The sequence below is a fragment of the Branchiostoma belcheri genome, unplaced genomic scaffold, assembly GCF_001625305.1.
Source record: "Branchiostoma belcheri isolate BF01 breed outbred unplaced genomic scaffold, Haploidv18h27 scaffold132, whole genome shotgun sequence".
NCBI lineage: Eukaryota > Metazoa > Chordata > Leptocardii > Amphioxiformes > Branchiostomatidae > Branchiostoma > Branchiostoma belcheri.
This window is the reverse complement of record NW_017802736.1, coordinates 141068-158456: the sequence shown is the minus strand read 5'-3', so window position 1 is coordinate 158456 and position 17389 is coordinate 141068. Positions and strand designations below refer to the sequence as shown.

Below are 17389 nucleotides of genomic sequence, written 5' to 3'. Positions count from 1 at the left end.
AAAAACTGAACCCGTGACGCCAACCAACGAATTGGCTTGTTTTGGCGCAGAGCTCTGCGGGGGTATCGCGGAGGGCTGAACGAGCAACCTCCATGCAGAGCTCCTCCATGGAGGTTGCTCGTGCAGCCCCTATTGGGTAAGAAAGAAACTACAATGTATATTTTAAAAATCCACATAAAATTGACTGCTCTGCATGTCAAACATTTTATATTGCAGCAGCTTGTATCATAATGTTATTTCCTTGTTTGCGTTATTGCCTGTTTCTATGTGCCACATTGAATGATAAATAAACGCATGACCTTTGTGTTTATAGTTTCTGCCTTAAAGAAACGAAACGAAATGACAATGCATGTGTGGAAGTAATTAAATTTGTGTTCCATTCCTTTTTTACTTTCCAGAATACCATCCGCATTTCGTCAAGTTTGGATAGATGCTGGACCCCGTTCCAACCGCACAGGTAATTCTATTAAGGAAACTATCCTGTATCTTAGACATCAACCAGTCATCACAACGGTATTGAGACGGTATCGAAACCACGCCTCATAGGATAAACGAACAAAATCTTCTACATGCAGTTATGAAAACCAACTGCTCTCTTTTGTTTCCTTCTTCCCCATACATATATATATATATATATATATATATATATATATATAGTTACATGTGGGTCTGGCATTTACGTATGATAATAGCAGTGAACATTCGCTAGTTGTAGATCATCATCTATATAGATACTGTAGATACTTTGTACATAGTAACATTAAAACAATATTCTTATTTGCAGCAAACGAGGGAGGAGACGGCCCGGTAATCCTTTGGCCGACTGAAGACGTTGAAAAGTTTAAAGCTATCGGTGGGATGTGCACAATCGGCCGTGTGTTGGACTGCATAGACCTAGCTGGAGGACTGACACAGGGCCAATGTGACCACATCAGGAACATGTTGACACCTCTCCAGCGGTTCTTGTACATGACGACGCTAGTAGAAAATCAGCTTCTCCTCGGATCCGCGGTGGAAACGTGCTTGCCAGAACTTGTTGATCTTTTCTGCAGAGAGGAACGAGGTATGTTGACGCCCATTACACACGCACACTCACCTACATAACATTACATGTCATCCACAAAGTAGACACACAGATTTGTGAAGGAAATTTGTATGCTAACATGCATATTTCATTTCTTTTAGGACAAGAAGTTGTCATCCTTCACACAGATGACTACACTGCCGAGTTCGTCCTGCCTCTCCAGACAGTCGCTAGGGAGTCAGGACTGCCTTGCCACACGGAGGTCATCACGGGAACTGACTCCATCACAGAGAAAACAGTGGAACTTTTGCTTAACACAAGGATCAGGATGGTCCTGCTAGTCATCAGTCCCCAGGTGGTACATGACAGACACTGGCCAAACCTTGCCTACGAGTTCCCAGTTCGGAACGAGAAGCTACTGCTGCCGATCCTGCTGTACCCAAAAGGCTCCCGAGACCAGATGGTCCGAGTGCTTCAGCAACGGTCTCCTGTGCTCTGCAGCTTAACACCAGTGGAGATAGAGATGGAAGGAAGGATGGTGTCAGAAGTGAGGCTGCAGGAAATCGTGCACAAGGTACTTGTTTTGGAAACGCTAATCCTATTTCTTAAATTGATTATACTCCAAATCATGCCTGTGTGGTTGGTTTCAGCCAATCTCCTCTGCTTCTAAACTCATTAAGTCTTTTGCATCTTTTCAGGTCATGACCGACGAAGAAAGAGGTAAGTTCATAAAATCACAACAAATACAGCAGCATATTTGGCAAATTAAGTGAAAAGTTAGAATTACTTAATAAGGTCATAACAAATTAAAGATGCATATTTTTTGTGTGTACGGTAAATATAGCCAGTGTGGTATTCCCCATAACTTGACGATCTCTGCAGATTTCTATCAGACATTGGACAGGATTTTCAGTCGGCTGGACGAAAGAGATGTACAGGTACTTCTACGGGTGTGGTCTGCCCGTACCGGTAATCAGGAAAGTCCGGGGATGGAGAGGCCAGCAGACTTGATGAAGGCCATGGTGAGAACTGGCTACATCCCAACTGGTGCGTAAAGTTGCAAATTATTTCACTTGCAATATTTTCCCAATTGACCTCGGATATTAGGCATTAAGAAGTCAAAAATGAATGTGACGTTTGCAATCGAATGATCATAATTATACTTCCAGCATATCATACGTCTGTAGACATAATGAACACTTCAACAAATTTCAGGTGACCTTGGAATGCTGGAAAAGGACATGATGGCGGCTGGGATCAGCCTTCCTGTTATTGTGCGAGACATACCAGGTTGGTTTCAACCTTAGTCAAAACAATTCTGCATGGGTAGTCTGGGAGACGGGTGTGTTCTTGCTGGAAGTATGAAGATAGGAAGATGAAGAATGAGGTGCCACTGTACTAGCCTTCTGTGCAGATTTTCTAGCGGGCCGTTTTTTAAATGTATAGAAGGGGGTGTGGGAGATCGGGTACCTTACGGGCCAAAATCTGTTTCCATGAGCTTTACAGAGTTTTAGACCATCAATCTATTTTTTCATTTAATTTGTGAGCTCACCAAAGGTGTAAAGGTTTTGGCATTACATATACTTAATAGATAGTCACGTTGGTTGGAGGAATTTTGTAGTGCCTGTGAGTTTTCAACATCTTAAATGTTCATTCTAATGTTTCCTAGGTGTACCTGAGGAGTTGAAGTACACACGAACAACAGAAGCTACAGTAGGACCCATGGGTGGAGAAGTGGAGATTCCTGGTTTTGTCAAACTTGTTGTACCACCAGGAGTCCTTCAGCAAGACACAAGGATAACCATGTCGACTGTAGATGTTGCTGCTATCCTCAGGGATCCCGAGAGCGTAAACTGGATCTCCGGCTACCCCTGGTCCCTGGGTGAGGATGCCTGTTCACGTGAGCTACTGGAACAGGTACTGTTCTCCCCAGCTGTTGACGTCAACCTACACGGTGCACAGCTGAGTGGGCCGGTCGAGGTGCAGACGTGGCGACCACCATGTTCAGAAGGTATGGGATGTGTTCTGCTGAGGCATCATGATGGAGAAGGCTGGGCAGATGTCACAGCCTCAACAAGTCACCATATTGACTCTGACACACTGTCAATGTCATTGCAGACCTTCAGTATCATCAGTATCTTCAGTATCGAAGTTGATCTAATGGCTCCTGTGAGAGCCATACAAACTGTAGGAAAGACATTACGCGATGCCTTTTCGTACAGAACTTTAGATTGTTCGTTTACAGCGTACATCAGCCCAGGTGTAGATGAAATGGAATTCCACCTCGTCTGCAGAGATCGGTTCGTTGAAACAAGTCAGTACCGTCAAGGGTTTACGCAGTGTGGATCCAACCATGCAACGTACCCTCTCTATAATGGTGATTTAGTCAAAGTGAATGTAAGTCTCCGTGGATACGAACAGTCAACTGAGGAGCCCCTACGCGCCACACTGTGCAGGCAAAGCGGCCAGGAGATACAAATGAGTCTGAGGAGACCTGATACTAGACACCGTACCATAGGCGAAGTGGATGTCATGAAGTTACAACATCCACAGTGGCTGAGTGTGTGCAAACTCACTTTCTGGGTCCAGGTAAGCTGAACCTTTATTGAATGTTTACAAGTCTATGTTTATCAAATACTGCTTGTGTTATATTTAACTTTCAGAGATTAAATACTACATGTATTTTCTGTTGCAGGCAGGGTTAGGCGACATTTTCACAAGTGAGTACATTTTTACATCCCAGTAAAAAATTTGGGAATTGACTGTGCAGGTTTTTTGTCAGACATTGAGATACTGGGCAACTGCGGAACAATGACCCAAAAAGAGGTGGGCCTACCTTTTTTTCGTGAAAATTCTTGATAATTCTTCACATTTTTGTGTCTTGAGAAGTGGATGACCCCACCACTTTCGTGACGAAAGAAAGAAGAGCATACATCAGAAAACCAACAGTAAGACAATTGAGCATATGTCTCCTCACTCATTCAAGGCGTTTTAACGCAACAGAATTTTGTGTAAACATCTCTTTGTCAATGCACCACGTGACCACCATACTTGAAGGGAAATTTAACCATATTCTAAATGTATTCATACCTGTAGTTGTGTTTATGATTAATGTTGATATCTTGATATAAAATATAACTAAAGACACGTTTACAGTAATGATATTATAAGGATTTTGGTTTAAGGTTAGATAGGTATTTAAAATAGTAAAAAAAAGCAATTGAGACTGAGAAAACTAAAAACGCTAACCTGTTTGTACTCTCACTCTCAATAATGTTCACACTGTGTCTTGTTACACATTAGGAGAAGATATCACCACACCACCAGCAACGCTCCGCTCTACAAAAAGAATGAGCAGCAGCCCCCCGCCTGCTACAGTGCCAGGAAAGAAGAGGAGGCGATCAGAAAGTCAGCAGATGGATGATGGAGCAGGGCCCAGTGGGGCTGGAGAGAACACACGACCTACAGGTGGGAATATTTCTCGTGCACCACAACCAAAATCCCTCTGCACTTTGGATTTGTCCGGATCGATGACATTCTTATTAATAAGCTTTGAACATTCAAACATACATCAAAAGAGTATGTCATTATGTGCACTGTTTACTTCACTTTTTCTTTCTCATCATCTTAATGCGATGTTTGTTTGCTGTCAGCCTTGATCATGTTTTTCCATGAAAAAAAAAACATTACTTGGATTATTTCCTACGTCAACTGATACACATTCTGCTTAATCTATACATACCTGCAATGAAAAAAAAAGGAACAATGATAAGGAAACACTTGTTAAACAACTGTTTGGACTTTGCTAATCAATTTTTCCAGGAAGATGCAAATTGGGGCAATGACAACAGCAACGACTTGAACTCCCAACCTCAGGGTCATTAACAGCAATACTATAGTATACGCATGTGAATTCATCAAACTTGTGACAAAATTTTATCTATCTATACCTGTTACAGGTGACATGCAGAAATGTTTTGTCAAAGTCATCACCAAAGTCAGTAACAAGTGGGACGACCTGGCACGGAAGCTGGGATTCAACGAGAACGAAATAGACGGAATCCACGACTCAAAGAAAGACCAGGACCACCGGTGCAGGGAAATGCTGAACAGATGGAGAAACAGGGAGGGAAGGGAGGCTACTCTACAGGTTCTGAACCAGGCACTCATCGACATCGGTGAAAGGCTGACTGCAGAGAGTTTGTGAGGTGTGCCTTTCATCTTTCTTCTACATATCAGTAATTGTGTCCTATTCTTATAAACATTATACTAACAATACTGTACATGTCGGTCTTGTACAAAAAAACTTTCCACAATTTTAGTTACATTTTTCCTCACAAATTCTTATCATATCATTCATCCTGCTTTGCAGTACCTGATGGTGGGAGCCCTGACCCTTCCAATGCCGGCAATGGACTGTAACTGTGTCTTATTTTTGGTTATATAACAGTATATGCTACAAGTGCCTTACGATTATACAATGTATCAAAGTATCAAATCCTTTGTAGTTTTTAATAGCGAGTTTAGACGCGTTATACCTAGATAAGTTGAAACTAGTGTACTAGTGTATTTATTTAATTATGTAAATGGCTATGATGTAATTATGTAAATGCAATTATGTAATTATGAAAATGCAATTACTAGTAGGCTACATTTTGTTCTAGGGCTAGTAAACAACAATTCATACATGTAAGTAATACATTGGATGGAGAAAAAGTAACTTATCTTCTATAAATTCTGTATAACATGTTATACAGTAAATGAATTAGAGCCATTCATGTCGATTACAGATGTATATATATCAGATAACTTTGCTATAAACATAGTGAATGTTGTTGTATATATTCTGAAAGAGAAGTAAGCAAATTCGTATTTTGTTTTTGATAATGTGGAATAGTGTGTATGTGCTAAATCAGTAGTCACACTTCAGTTTAACTGTTGTTTACGTAAAGTTCGGAATGTCTTTTTTTAAAAGTGTTTTCATGATTAATACCAAATAAATCAGACTTCTTACCTCTGATGTGATACTTGGTCCATGCTTATGCTTAATTAAAATAACGTTAATGTTAGAGATGGATGTTGGACATCAATTTTTCTATGAACCTGACCAGTGGAATTATGACTGCTACAATCATAATGTAGTCAGACTATGCTGATATAGACCACTGGAAGACTACCTTCTTCAGTAGCTAATAATATTAGCTACTGAAGAAGGTTCTTACTAGATAGTAATATTAGCGGTTGCTAATATAGACAGGTTTGCGTTGTACATAGTCATTGTAGTGTAAGTTACAATGTTTTTTGTGTGTGCTTTACCTTTTACAGGGTTCCTTCTCATCCTTTTCTAATCCCCACTTACCTTGTAAACAATTTCCTCATCAATATACTAACAAAAGAACAATAGTTACACCCAAAACAAAATTTCACTTCTTTATGACTTCTCTATGCCCCATGACCTTTAACCTTTTGAGGGTCATGCAGGCGTCAACAGCGCCCTCCCCACGCCTTGCCCGTCCGTTTTCGTGGGCAAATTTCTGCTTCCTTTTTTGAAACCTAAAAAATCACACCAGGGGAGAAATAAACCACATACGTTATTTTCATGGTCTGAGTCCACTAAAATCAAGAAGGGTTTGCGCAGTTACGTCTAGACGTGTCTGACAGGCATGACATTGGGCTTAACCTCAGGTCGCTACGTTAGCGGTGTGATTGATAATAGTTCACCTCTGTCTAATCTGAGGTCAATTAAAAGGAACTTCGGCTTTTCACTGTGTGAACCGTGGGTATTGCACATACAATATATTTTATAGCGGGGTAGAACTTGTGTGTGCTGCGACCACTGCGGCCAACCCTTGCTCCTAAGCTACTTCTAACCCATAGTGGGGAGGCGTTCGGCGGGAGTTCGAGCCCCAGTGTTGACAAATGAATTCGTAAAATTTAGGCTAAGTAAACTCCTAGCCTGACTAAATCTGCGCTCCTAGCGGTCGGCCCGGTATTACACCAGTCAATACCGGGCCGGCCGCTAGGGGCGCAGATTTAGTCAGGTTAAGTAAACTCCTCACTATCTCCAATTACCTATAGAAATTGCTCCTGGACGTCGACGCCGCTCCCTGATAAGGAAGAGTTTGCCCGGACAGAGCTACTGTTATAAATACATACGTACATACATACATACATACATACATACATACATACCTTACTATTAATCATATATATTCCGGTCATGTACAAAGAGGAATTGACATGGTACCTTTAAATTTCAGGTCGTCTTCATGAAATGCTTCTCAATAAGTTTTCACAAACATAATTTGCAAGGCGTTATACTGTACGGATTTCCCTTCAGATGAACAAAGTAAACTGGAATAGCTTGTAAAATGTGCTCTATCCGTCATAGTAGATCCAGGCCAGCTGTTTGTCCTTGAGCGCGATGATCGCAGTTCTCCTGTTCAAGGCCGTGTGAAAAGGCACGTTGTTGGGGATGATACAATAACGCTAGCAGGGGAGTATTGTTCCTGTAGAGAGGGTGGGATTTCCCGGCAATAAGACTATTATAGGTTTTATACTGGTTGTAGGCTCATGATCACGAGACCATTGTCTAGAGTATGCGGACATCGTTTGGGCAGGCAGCATTAGACAAAACCAAAGGTCCTTGGATTCTGTCCAGTACCAAACCGCCTGGCTAATTGGGCCAAAAAATCTTCTTCCATAGAGCCACTTTGCTTCGGAACACGCTACCTCCCAATGCCGCACAGCTCCCACTATTACCTGCTTCAAAACCAAACTCCAGACCTCATTTGGAGATCCATACATTGTGAATTCTGACCCTGCCCTCCCATGCCCGTAGCCAGGGGGGGTTCGGAAGAACCCCCCCACAAGGCTCAAAGGTCCACTTTTTGGTCCACTTTTTATGTAAAGGTCCACTTTTTGGTCCACTTTTTATGTAAAGGTCCAAGATTTTTCTTGAAAAGATGGACTGGAATCGTAGAAAAACTGCTCCCTTTGTCATTGAATAAAAATTTATCTCTGATTTTTTTCTTGGAAACCCTCTCAAAATTGCACGAAATGCCATTTTAGAAGGTTCATTTTTCAAAATTTTCCGGGGGAGCATGCCCCCTGACCCCCCTAGGAACCTCGCGCCTTCGGCGCTCGCCTCGCGCCTACGGCGCTCGAGGTCCCCTCTAGCAGTGGGAAGAACCCCCCCATTCAAAATCCTGGCTACGGGCATGCCTCCCAATGTAAATACTACTCTTTTTAGTACACCTTAGCTTAAGTCGTTATGCATTTATGTATAGTAAATCCTATAGATGTAATGAGTTCATTATTTTTATTGTAATGTCCTGTACTCATCTTATGTAGCTTGAAATCCTTGTCACCCAGGGTTAGCCCTTTAAAATACATGTAGTTGGACAGCCCTGGCTGTTCTTTGTACAGCTGAACCAATAAATGTAGGTTTTAATAGAGAACACTTTAATAGCTCGGAGTACCGGCAAAATTTGCCCCTTAACATGCAGGAAATAACGTTTCACTTTAGTTGAGTGTGCCCCTCAACCCCCTAGATTCGTCGAGTCTTCGATATGTTTTTTTTTTTCATGAATGACAAAGAGGTAAGTGACTATATGTCAATTCTTATTGTCATCCACGTATGGCATACACGGACATGAAAGCACATCCTTGGCGATTATGACAAAGCCAATACCGGAAACGCACATAACGAACTGTCCCCATTTTTCGTAAGAGTCTAAGACGTAGATTCGTTTAATATATACATATACATATAGAGCAAAGTTTGTTGTACTGAACGTACTGTTTCTTTTCTGTGCTCATTTTTTATACGTACATAGAAGTTAATGTGTGTTCAACGTCATGAGGGCCCACGCCGTAGCTAGGCTACCCCGAAAAATCAGCTGGAACCTTCGTTTGTGTATACATTGATCAAACGAGATGTCATCAACACACCAAATGAGACTGCTCTGAGTCTACCAGCTGCAACAAAATGTGTCCCTCAAAACAAGGAGTCCGACATTCTATAGCAGGACAGAGCACAGCCTTACCCACCCGCTTTCAGAGGGTCAAGATTTCAAATTTGTCCCGGTTGAGCAAGCCTCTAGATCCCCTAGGATTTTCGGGCCGTCATTCCGAAGTTTGGGTGAAGTGAAGTTGGACATGGGTAAAAGAAATCAGGGCCTCGTTTGTATGCAAGGAAATACCACGATAGCATTCTTTCTCGAATTGAGACTACAATTAGATAATTCCTGTATCCGTTTTGAGAATATACGGTTCGCCTCGCTTTACCCTCTAGCGGACCAACTCCGGATCCCCTGCACTGGCATGTTTTCTTTTTATCTGGTCAATTTCTACTCTTTCCTGGGGGGCCCGCAAGCCCTTTTCTGTAGAGCATATTCGCCGTTTTAATTCTACGTAATGCGTTATAGCCACTTGGAATTTATCGTAAAGCGTATTAAAAAATCGAGAAGTTTCCGAATTCAGCATAGATCGTTGTCGGGACCCCCCTTGCAGGCCCCCTTTCCTGAGCTGTCTCCTGAAGTCTGGTAGAGGTTATACAGCTAGAACTTAATGTGTAGACTCAGACGTGCCCCTCTGGGCAAAACCTACAATTGAAGTTGACGGCTGCAAATTAGAGGTAGGAGATCGGGTCGCGCAGTTGGCTGACCTGAAGGCAAGGCTAGCTTCCGTTGAGTTGACACACCGAGCCTCGGGTCATCCCACAAGTGTATAGTATGTCGTGGAAAAATGTTCACCCCACACAGAAGTCCTCACACAGAAGGAAAAGGTGTCATTTAAAGGATATGACCAGAGCTATGGGATATGACAAGTAGATTAGATCAGATTTATTGTTCGCGAGTTCAGGATAGGTTGAAAGTGAGCTATAGTTAACGCTTTGATCAGATACTTCAATTATGTTCCTTGGTTGGGTGGAGGACAGGGGATTTCAGACAGATGGAGAGTCGCAAGCCACGGCATTGTTAAGTTCAAGCAGCCTGAAAGGCAGGTTGTAAAAACGTTTACAAACGCCTATACAGTCACTGTATAATGGACTGGTAAGCTTAAAAAAAAACTTACAATTTCCATCATGAACTTGAAATCAGGAAGTGTAAAACTTGTCCATTTCGCCTTTTTACCTCTGCTTGAACATTACCCCTGAGTGACATTTTATAAGCGGTCTGTTCTTCTAGCCTGTATGGGTTCCATGTCTTCTGTAACGGGGTAGTTCGGGGTCAATTGCAGTCGGGGAGTCCCGTTACAAAACGAATTTTTATATAAATATCCAAGCAGATCATTCGGTGGCAAGGCAGTATCCATTGGCCAGACGAGTGCCCATGGTTGCCACTGTATGATCTGATTGGAGATTGCGCATCCAGGCTACAAGATCTGATGAAAACCACAATGGGTCCGGGACAGATGAAACGATACGTATCTCTCATCGGGTAGCTTCCTTATGTTATGGTCATGTTTAGAATTTAGAAACGCCTTCCGGTCGAGCGGTTTTCGGGAACGAAAAGTATGATATAGCAAACGATAAGACTCGATCAAGAAACATGCAAGAGTTTTGCATCAGAAATCAACTTCATTTCTCTAGTATCTGTTACATATAATTAAAATGTTAAAAGATAATTTCATACGAGCATGGCTTGTAGTGTTAATGATGATTTAAGACCAAAATTTTAGTGACATTTGGACAGCTTTAGGCACCAAAGCTTGCCACGAACGGATCGCGACCCCACATACCGTAAGATGATGTTTAAATTACAAATATACTCGACTGTCTCATTTCTCCAGCTATACAGTTTGTGTCTGTGTAAGGACCCCCCCCCCCCACCCTTGTACGCTATCTGGACATTGTGACTGACATGTTTTCGCAAAGTTGTGTTCCACATCCCTTCTGTAATTACACTTACAAATATACTCGACTGTCTCATTTTCTCCAGCAATACAGTTTGTGTCTGTGTAAGGAACACCCCCCCCCCGATTGTACGCTATCTGGACATTGTGACTGACATGTTTTCGCAAAGTTGTGTCCCACATCCCTTCTGTAATTACACCACATTGGTCTACCATGAGTGATATAGTCGGAGTTATAACAAAGACTAATTTATTGTTGAGAAATGCAAAGAACTTATGAATATGTCCCTTGCCTGAACCGGTTGGCCAGTACAGGTAAGTGTCTCTTTTACTAAGCAAACACTGCATCCCCTCTAACTGTCCTTGTTTAAAAGAATCATAACCAAAAATCTGCTTATTTAGTCTTTCAAACTTTTGTACTGTAGCTGCTTCAATTGGTACACTTTCACTAAGAGTGTCAGTTAAATTGAATGTAACCTCATCTGTAGACTGCTTGGCAACTCCTGAACTTGTATTAATCTCATTTATTTCAACCTGCTTATTTAGTCTTTCCAAATTTTGTACTTTAGCTGCCTCAGTTGGTACATTTTCACTTAGAGTGTCAGTTAAAGTGAATGAAAGCTCATCTGTAGACTGCTTTTTGGCCCCTAAACTTGTGTTAATCTCGTAGATTTTAATCTGACAAAGTATTACATCCAATTTGTCATCACCAAACACACCAGTATATTCTTCAACATTACTGTATGGTTTTATGACTCAGTACTGTTGCCAAACGGTATCTTCATTTAAATTCATTCGGCAAACAAGCCATTCAACAAATTTGGAGAAGTTCTTATATGGAAAAAATGAGATAAGGACGTGGTATCTCATTTTTTTTCCATATAAAGAGTTGGTGAAGTTCTTATATGGAAAAAAATGAGATAAGGACGTGGTATCTCATTTTTTTCCATATAGAGAGTTGGTGAAGTTCTTATATGGAAAAAAAATGAGATAAGGACGTGGTATCTCTATTTTTTTCCATATAGGAGAGTTGGTGAAGTTCTTATATGGAAAAAAAATGAGATAAGGACGTGGTATCTCATTTTTTTTCCATATAGAAAGTTGGTGAAGTTCTTATATGTTGTATAAAGTGTTTCATATGGAAAAAAAAGGGATAACTATTAGAGAAAGAAATATCACGCCTTTTTTAATTATCACGTTTTTAGGTGAAAATAAATTTACGTACTAAATAAATGAGATAAAAAGCTATGTCTGATGTGTTAATTGTTGTGGTGAAAGATATTAGGGTGAAGATCGTCGTCACGGAATATTTATATTTGTGGCACAGTGGCATTGGACGACAGACATGTCACCCTCTATTTCTACACGTTCAATGAACTTCACGGGGTGACCCCAAGGTCATCCAACATCAGAATGATAAACTAGAAAGATGGCAAACAGGCAGGCGGGAGACAGGCTCCAAGGCTCCAAGGACTTTCCCTGGCCTGTGTAACACAGTGTGTTTACACAAGCTGCCGGCTGGGCCTGGAATCGTAGGGTTCCGGGTCTAAGTAAGTGTGCAGTAAATCGCCGGAAACGTGACTTTGTTCCGTATGTTTTGGCCGCGATATCCCTGACATCGCAACATCTGTGTACATATCTTTGTATTTTCTGCAAAGCTTGTTAGTTGTAGCCTTTATAGGTGGCGTGATGTTGGTGGTCCAGCGAAGACTTCCTGGTATTAGTCCGCGCGGATGGTTATGTGGCCTTTTCGCCTGATCCTCGGGATGGTACGTTCTATATGCGTTGTGGGTGTGTTTGGGCCATCGAAGATAACGGTAAACGTATACGTATCGCATCGATTTTAATTAAATTTAAATTTCGGAAACATTGGGTACTGAGCTTTATGGGTACCGAGTACTATGCCGTTACCCTGGGAAAATTCGTTTTTTCCATGCAGCCATGGTTAAAAATGACGAAAAAAAAGGCCCCATCACTTAAAAATGTACTTTTCTAGGCTAGATCGTATTCACCCCTAAATAAATTGGGCGCACAAAATATCATTCAAGTGTATTAATAAGCGGCACAGCACCCTTTTCAACCAGAAGAGTGAAAAATTCCGACCTGCGTTTATTACAGAAATGCATATGGCAGCCCGTCGGGCTGAGGGTACCAAATTGCTACGAATACGGAAAGAAACTCCGGCCCGAGCGCTCTTAGGGGGCGGGTGGATGCCAGACAGCCGTATTTGTCCAGTCACAAGTATGCAAATGAGTTTCAGATATATGCATAACAGGTAGTCGCACACAATTTATATTACACTACAAATGTAATAGTTTAAGCTTATTTCGGCCAATATTACTCCTACAATATAACTGTATTTTCTACTACACCCTTAACATTCACCATCCCCCTGGCCTTTCTTGGCTACTAGTATTTTGGCTCACCCGTAGTGCACATTCTTCGTCACTCCAGTCTTTCCTTTGCTATTCTGACTTTACTCTGAACATTCTCAATTCCTATGGCTTTTATGGGACATTCTGGTTTACACTGAACATTCTCCATCACCCTGGCCTTTTCCCTCTTTGGCTATTCTGGCTTACCTCTGAACATTCTCCATCCTTCTTGGCTGTCTGGTTAACTCTGAAGATTCTCCATCCTCTGGCGTTTCTGGAGATTCATGTTTACCCTAAATATTCTCCAGTCCTCTGGCCTTTCTGCACTATTCTGGCTTACTCTGAACATTCTCAATTCCTCTGGCTTTTCAGGGACATTCTGGATTTTTAAAGGCGGATCTGTAAGCAATGACGCAATTCAGGCGTTGATTTTATATTGTACCTGCTATGTCATTGGTAATAAAATCTGAATCTGAATCTAAGAGTGAACCAGAGGTGTTGGCCAGAGTGACAGAGAATGTTAAGAGTGAACCAGAGGTGCTTATAATGGTTAGAGTGAAGAGAGAACCAGAGATGCGTAGAATGACCACTAGACTCCTGAGAGTGAAAATGAGTATTGTCTGTCCAGTATCCGTTTTTATGTGCGGGGCACAACACCAGCAACAGCTGCCTCAGTACAAGGTCACCCAGCATCCAAAAAAAGTCAAGGGCACTATAGGAAGTTAGGGGTTAATTGGTGGAACACAAAGGTTGCACGTACGTCTTCGAATTCTTTGGTTCACCTAAGGTAGGACGGTGAAGTTTAACTAAATATGGTGATAGTCGGGGGGCTTTCCAAGCTACTTGACACAGATTTAGAGACAATACCAATTTCGTGTGGTTTATGCTGACCTCAGACACATGAACTTCAGATCCCTTCCTTTTAATGATGATGATGAAAGACCTTTATTGTACATTCATGCCACGACGGGCTAGGTACAGGTCAAGATACGTATAACAGACATATAACAAACGTAAATAGAAAGGAGACAAAATATACACTACTTGACTTAGACATACATTAGGAACATACAAAGGTATTATACTAAGCTATTAAATACAAAGTGTTCTAGTTACTGAGATATTGATACAGGGTGGTCAACTTCTTCTCGCATTTTTGTACAATGGAAAATGTGGGAACAGATCATGTTTGTGATACAGGGTTTGTCTAGACATGGAGGTAGAAAAGAGACCTCTATGGCCCTCTATGGTCCAGACGCATCAAAAATATAAATTTATCGTTACGGTTTCCATTTAGGTGTTCGAAGTATGGGAACTTCTCTTTGACCTGATTAAAGAACACAGATCTTTCATTGGAATATAAAGAACAGTCTAAAATAAAGTGTTGTTCATCTTCTATTCTTCATGTATTCATGTTACTATTGACAGAGTCTATTCTGGAGAGGAATGCGGTTGTGCCTTCCCGTTTCAATGAGTAATTTGTGGCAACTTATTCGGAGTTTAGTTGCAGCTACCCAGTGTTGTATGTTGTTGACTGATAGGTACTCTCCGTCTTTCGTAACTTGTTGCTAGAAGATGTACCTCTGTTATGGTCAATTTGTCATTTCAGTAATAAATGTTTGGGTGTAAATATCTTTCAATCGTTGGCAGTATTGATGGAGTTAATATTGGTGATATGTTTGTGCCCAGAGATGTATCAGGACGCTATGCGTAAGCAAAACCGCATTCCTCCAGAGTTTTACAAATACCGGACGCCCAGCATTTGCCACTCACAAGTCTCTAGTTGTTGACATGAGAAGGCGTCTGCTTCCAGACTGTCAGCCTGTGAGCAGTGAGATGACCCTAATGTAACCCTTGTCAGACAGTTGACAAATCACCGGAGGCGCAGTGAATTGAAGTTCTCACACACAGCTGACACTGGTAACAGGAAACGGCTGGGGGAGAAACAGACTTGCAAAGTGTGTTGCAATCCATTCCTGAGACAGTGAGAGCACGCGGACAGACAGACAACCTTTTCTGTGAGAATTTTATATGCTAGCCTGTTCAGCCTGATGCAGTTTTCGTTGCACTTGTAACGTTCATGTTTGTCACGGAGCGTTGTAGTGTAATATAAAATAGGATAAATGTTGTAGGAGTAATACATTGTGTGCGATTACCTGTTGTGCATATATCTGAAACTCATTTGCATTCTCGTGACTGGGCAAATACGGCACTGACCAGGCTAGGCCATTTCTCGCGCTGCCGTCACCGTGCACAGACGTGAAATCCTTCCTCTCCCTCTCGATGGCGGAATTTGACGTTCCAGGTTATGCGCAAGCACCAAAGCTGCCCCAGCTACAGATTCAAGGCCTTGGTCAAGGATGAGATGACGGGAAAGGAAACAGAGGAAATGCAACTAGTCTTGGATCTGTCTGTGGGAAAGTATGTTCTTACTAAATTGGGGGCCACGAAGATCATACAGCAAGGGGAAATCCAAGGATCTAGGACACTATCCTTGTGACATGGAAATCCAACCTGACGCTAACTGGACAACTTAAAGGCAGACAAGGTGCTGGCAGAAGGTATGTGGGTAAGTTACAGCTGGTGTGTTACGCCGAAAGGCGGTTATACCGGCTATACAGATACAGATACAGAAGTTATCAAGTTGCTATAGATGAGTTGATCAGTCTCTTTCAGCGATTGTTGTCTTCATATTGTTCTGATGTAACGTGTTTTCGTTCCATCAGTTTCTAGCGATCATCTTAAAAAAACAGACCTTTGAATTAAGACAAGAAACGGCGACTTTTTTTTTTTTTTTCATCGGTGCCATTCTGCGAACAAACGTTGAATTCCCTATGCGTAATATTGGCCCCTATCTTGTAAACAGAATCATAATCGTTGGTCGCAGCTGACCTGTTGTTTCCCGTCGTTCCGAAAAGCATAGTTCTTCAGAAAGATTAAAACTTACATCCCATGTTCGTACGCTAAAACTTTTTTCCTTTTTCTTCCAAAGCACCACATTTCCGTCTGAAAGTTTTGAAATCATCTATATTTTATATATCAAATTATTCATTATTATCTGTATCAGTGTACATGTACATGTGTATATGTCCGTTTTAGTACGAGGGTCGTTTTGTTTGAAGCCGTTTTGTTCTGAATAACGTTCGCCTGAAATCTGAATCTCTCCCTGGTTGACTAGTATTCTCTAGGATCTCTTTGATTTTGTCACTTGGATGTTTTAAGATGCTTTTTCGATGTCTCGTCATCCCACATTATTCGGTCTTGTGGCGTGGTTTTATTTGTATGGTGCAGTGCAATTTCGTTGTCTCCGTTTTGATACATAAATTGTCATTCTGGTTCTCTATGGTCGAACATTCCCTCTCTTTTTTAGACTTTCAATTCTTGTATTTTCTTGCAAAATAATGTGCTTGTTGTAATTTATCTTACGAATACGAGTTTCCAATAAACTTTGCAATTTACAAGTATCCATTGAGTCTGTCCAGCTCAGCTGAGAACGGAGGTAGGGTCATCATAGGTTTTACCCGTGCCCACGTTAGCAATGATAGAGAACTGTGTGTACATGTGTTGTGTTTTCTATAAACTTAAAATTGTACTGCCAAATTATTCTCCCTTTTTGGCTAAATTTAACTTGTTAGTCTTGTGTAGACTGTGAAGCTGTGTCGCCAGTCCAACGTATATAGTGTTACACGTTACAGCAGCTGCCACCTGCACCTGCACGGTTGAGTGACAGCTAGGTTCAGACGTTCAAAAATCTGACACATAGGGCCAGTTTTTCTGACCTATGGGGTTAATTGCTTGGCCTAAAGAATGCGTGACAAATTGGAGATGACCTAACATGCCAGACGGGTAATTAATCTTCAGTTGTTTTAGCCTGTTTTGGGCAGGCTGATTCAAGTCAAGTATGAAATGTTCATTGCACAATGATTGCATCAGGTACATTATATGTCAAATAACATGAATTAAACATGCGATGTAATCTTAGCCAATGATTCGTCATTCATAATCATCTGAGAGACTTTCATTAATGTCAAAATACAATTTTTTTGGACGTTCCCGACAAACGTCCTCGTATTTCTTCTGCAGGTTGTGATCTTCCAACCTCTGCTTGGAGAGCACAGATCGTTCACGTCAA

The 17389-nt window shown here is 41.5% G+C and overlaps 1 protein-coding gene across 1 annotated transcript in view; it reads left to right on the top strand.

The window, feature by feature from the left end:
• The window catches only part of LOC109464114, a 23860-nt gene extending 17941 nt beyond the window's left edge, over positions 1–5919 (top strand). The window contains exons 9-19 of the mRNA XM_019761048.1: positions 399–457; positions 785–1063; positions 1186–1598; positions 1723–1744; positions 1907–2071; positions 2240–2314; positions 2694–3613; positions 3720–3744; positions 4328–4492; positions 4984–5232; positions 5397–5919. Coding sequence (XP_019616607.1) covers positions 399–457; positions 785–1063; positions 1186–1598; positions 1723–1744; positions 1907–2071; positions 2240–2314; positions 2694–3613; positions 3720–3744; positions 4328–4492; positions 4984–5231 — 2371 coding nt within the window. The 3' untranslated portion in view covers position 5232; positions 5397–5919. The remainder of the gene's footprint in view (positions 1–398; positions 458–784; positions 1064–1185; positions 1599–1722; positions 1745–1906; positions 2072–2239; positions 2315–2693; positions 3614–3719; positions 3745–4327; positions 4493–4983; positions 5233–5396) is intronic.
• The last annotated feature ends 11470 nt before the right edge of the window (positions 5920–17389 follow it).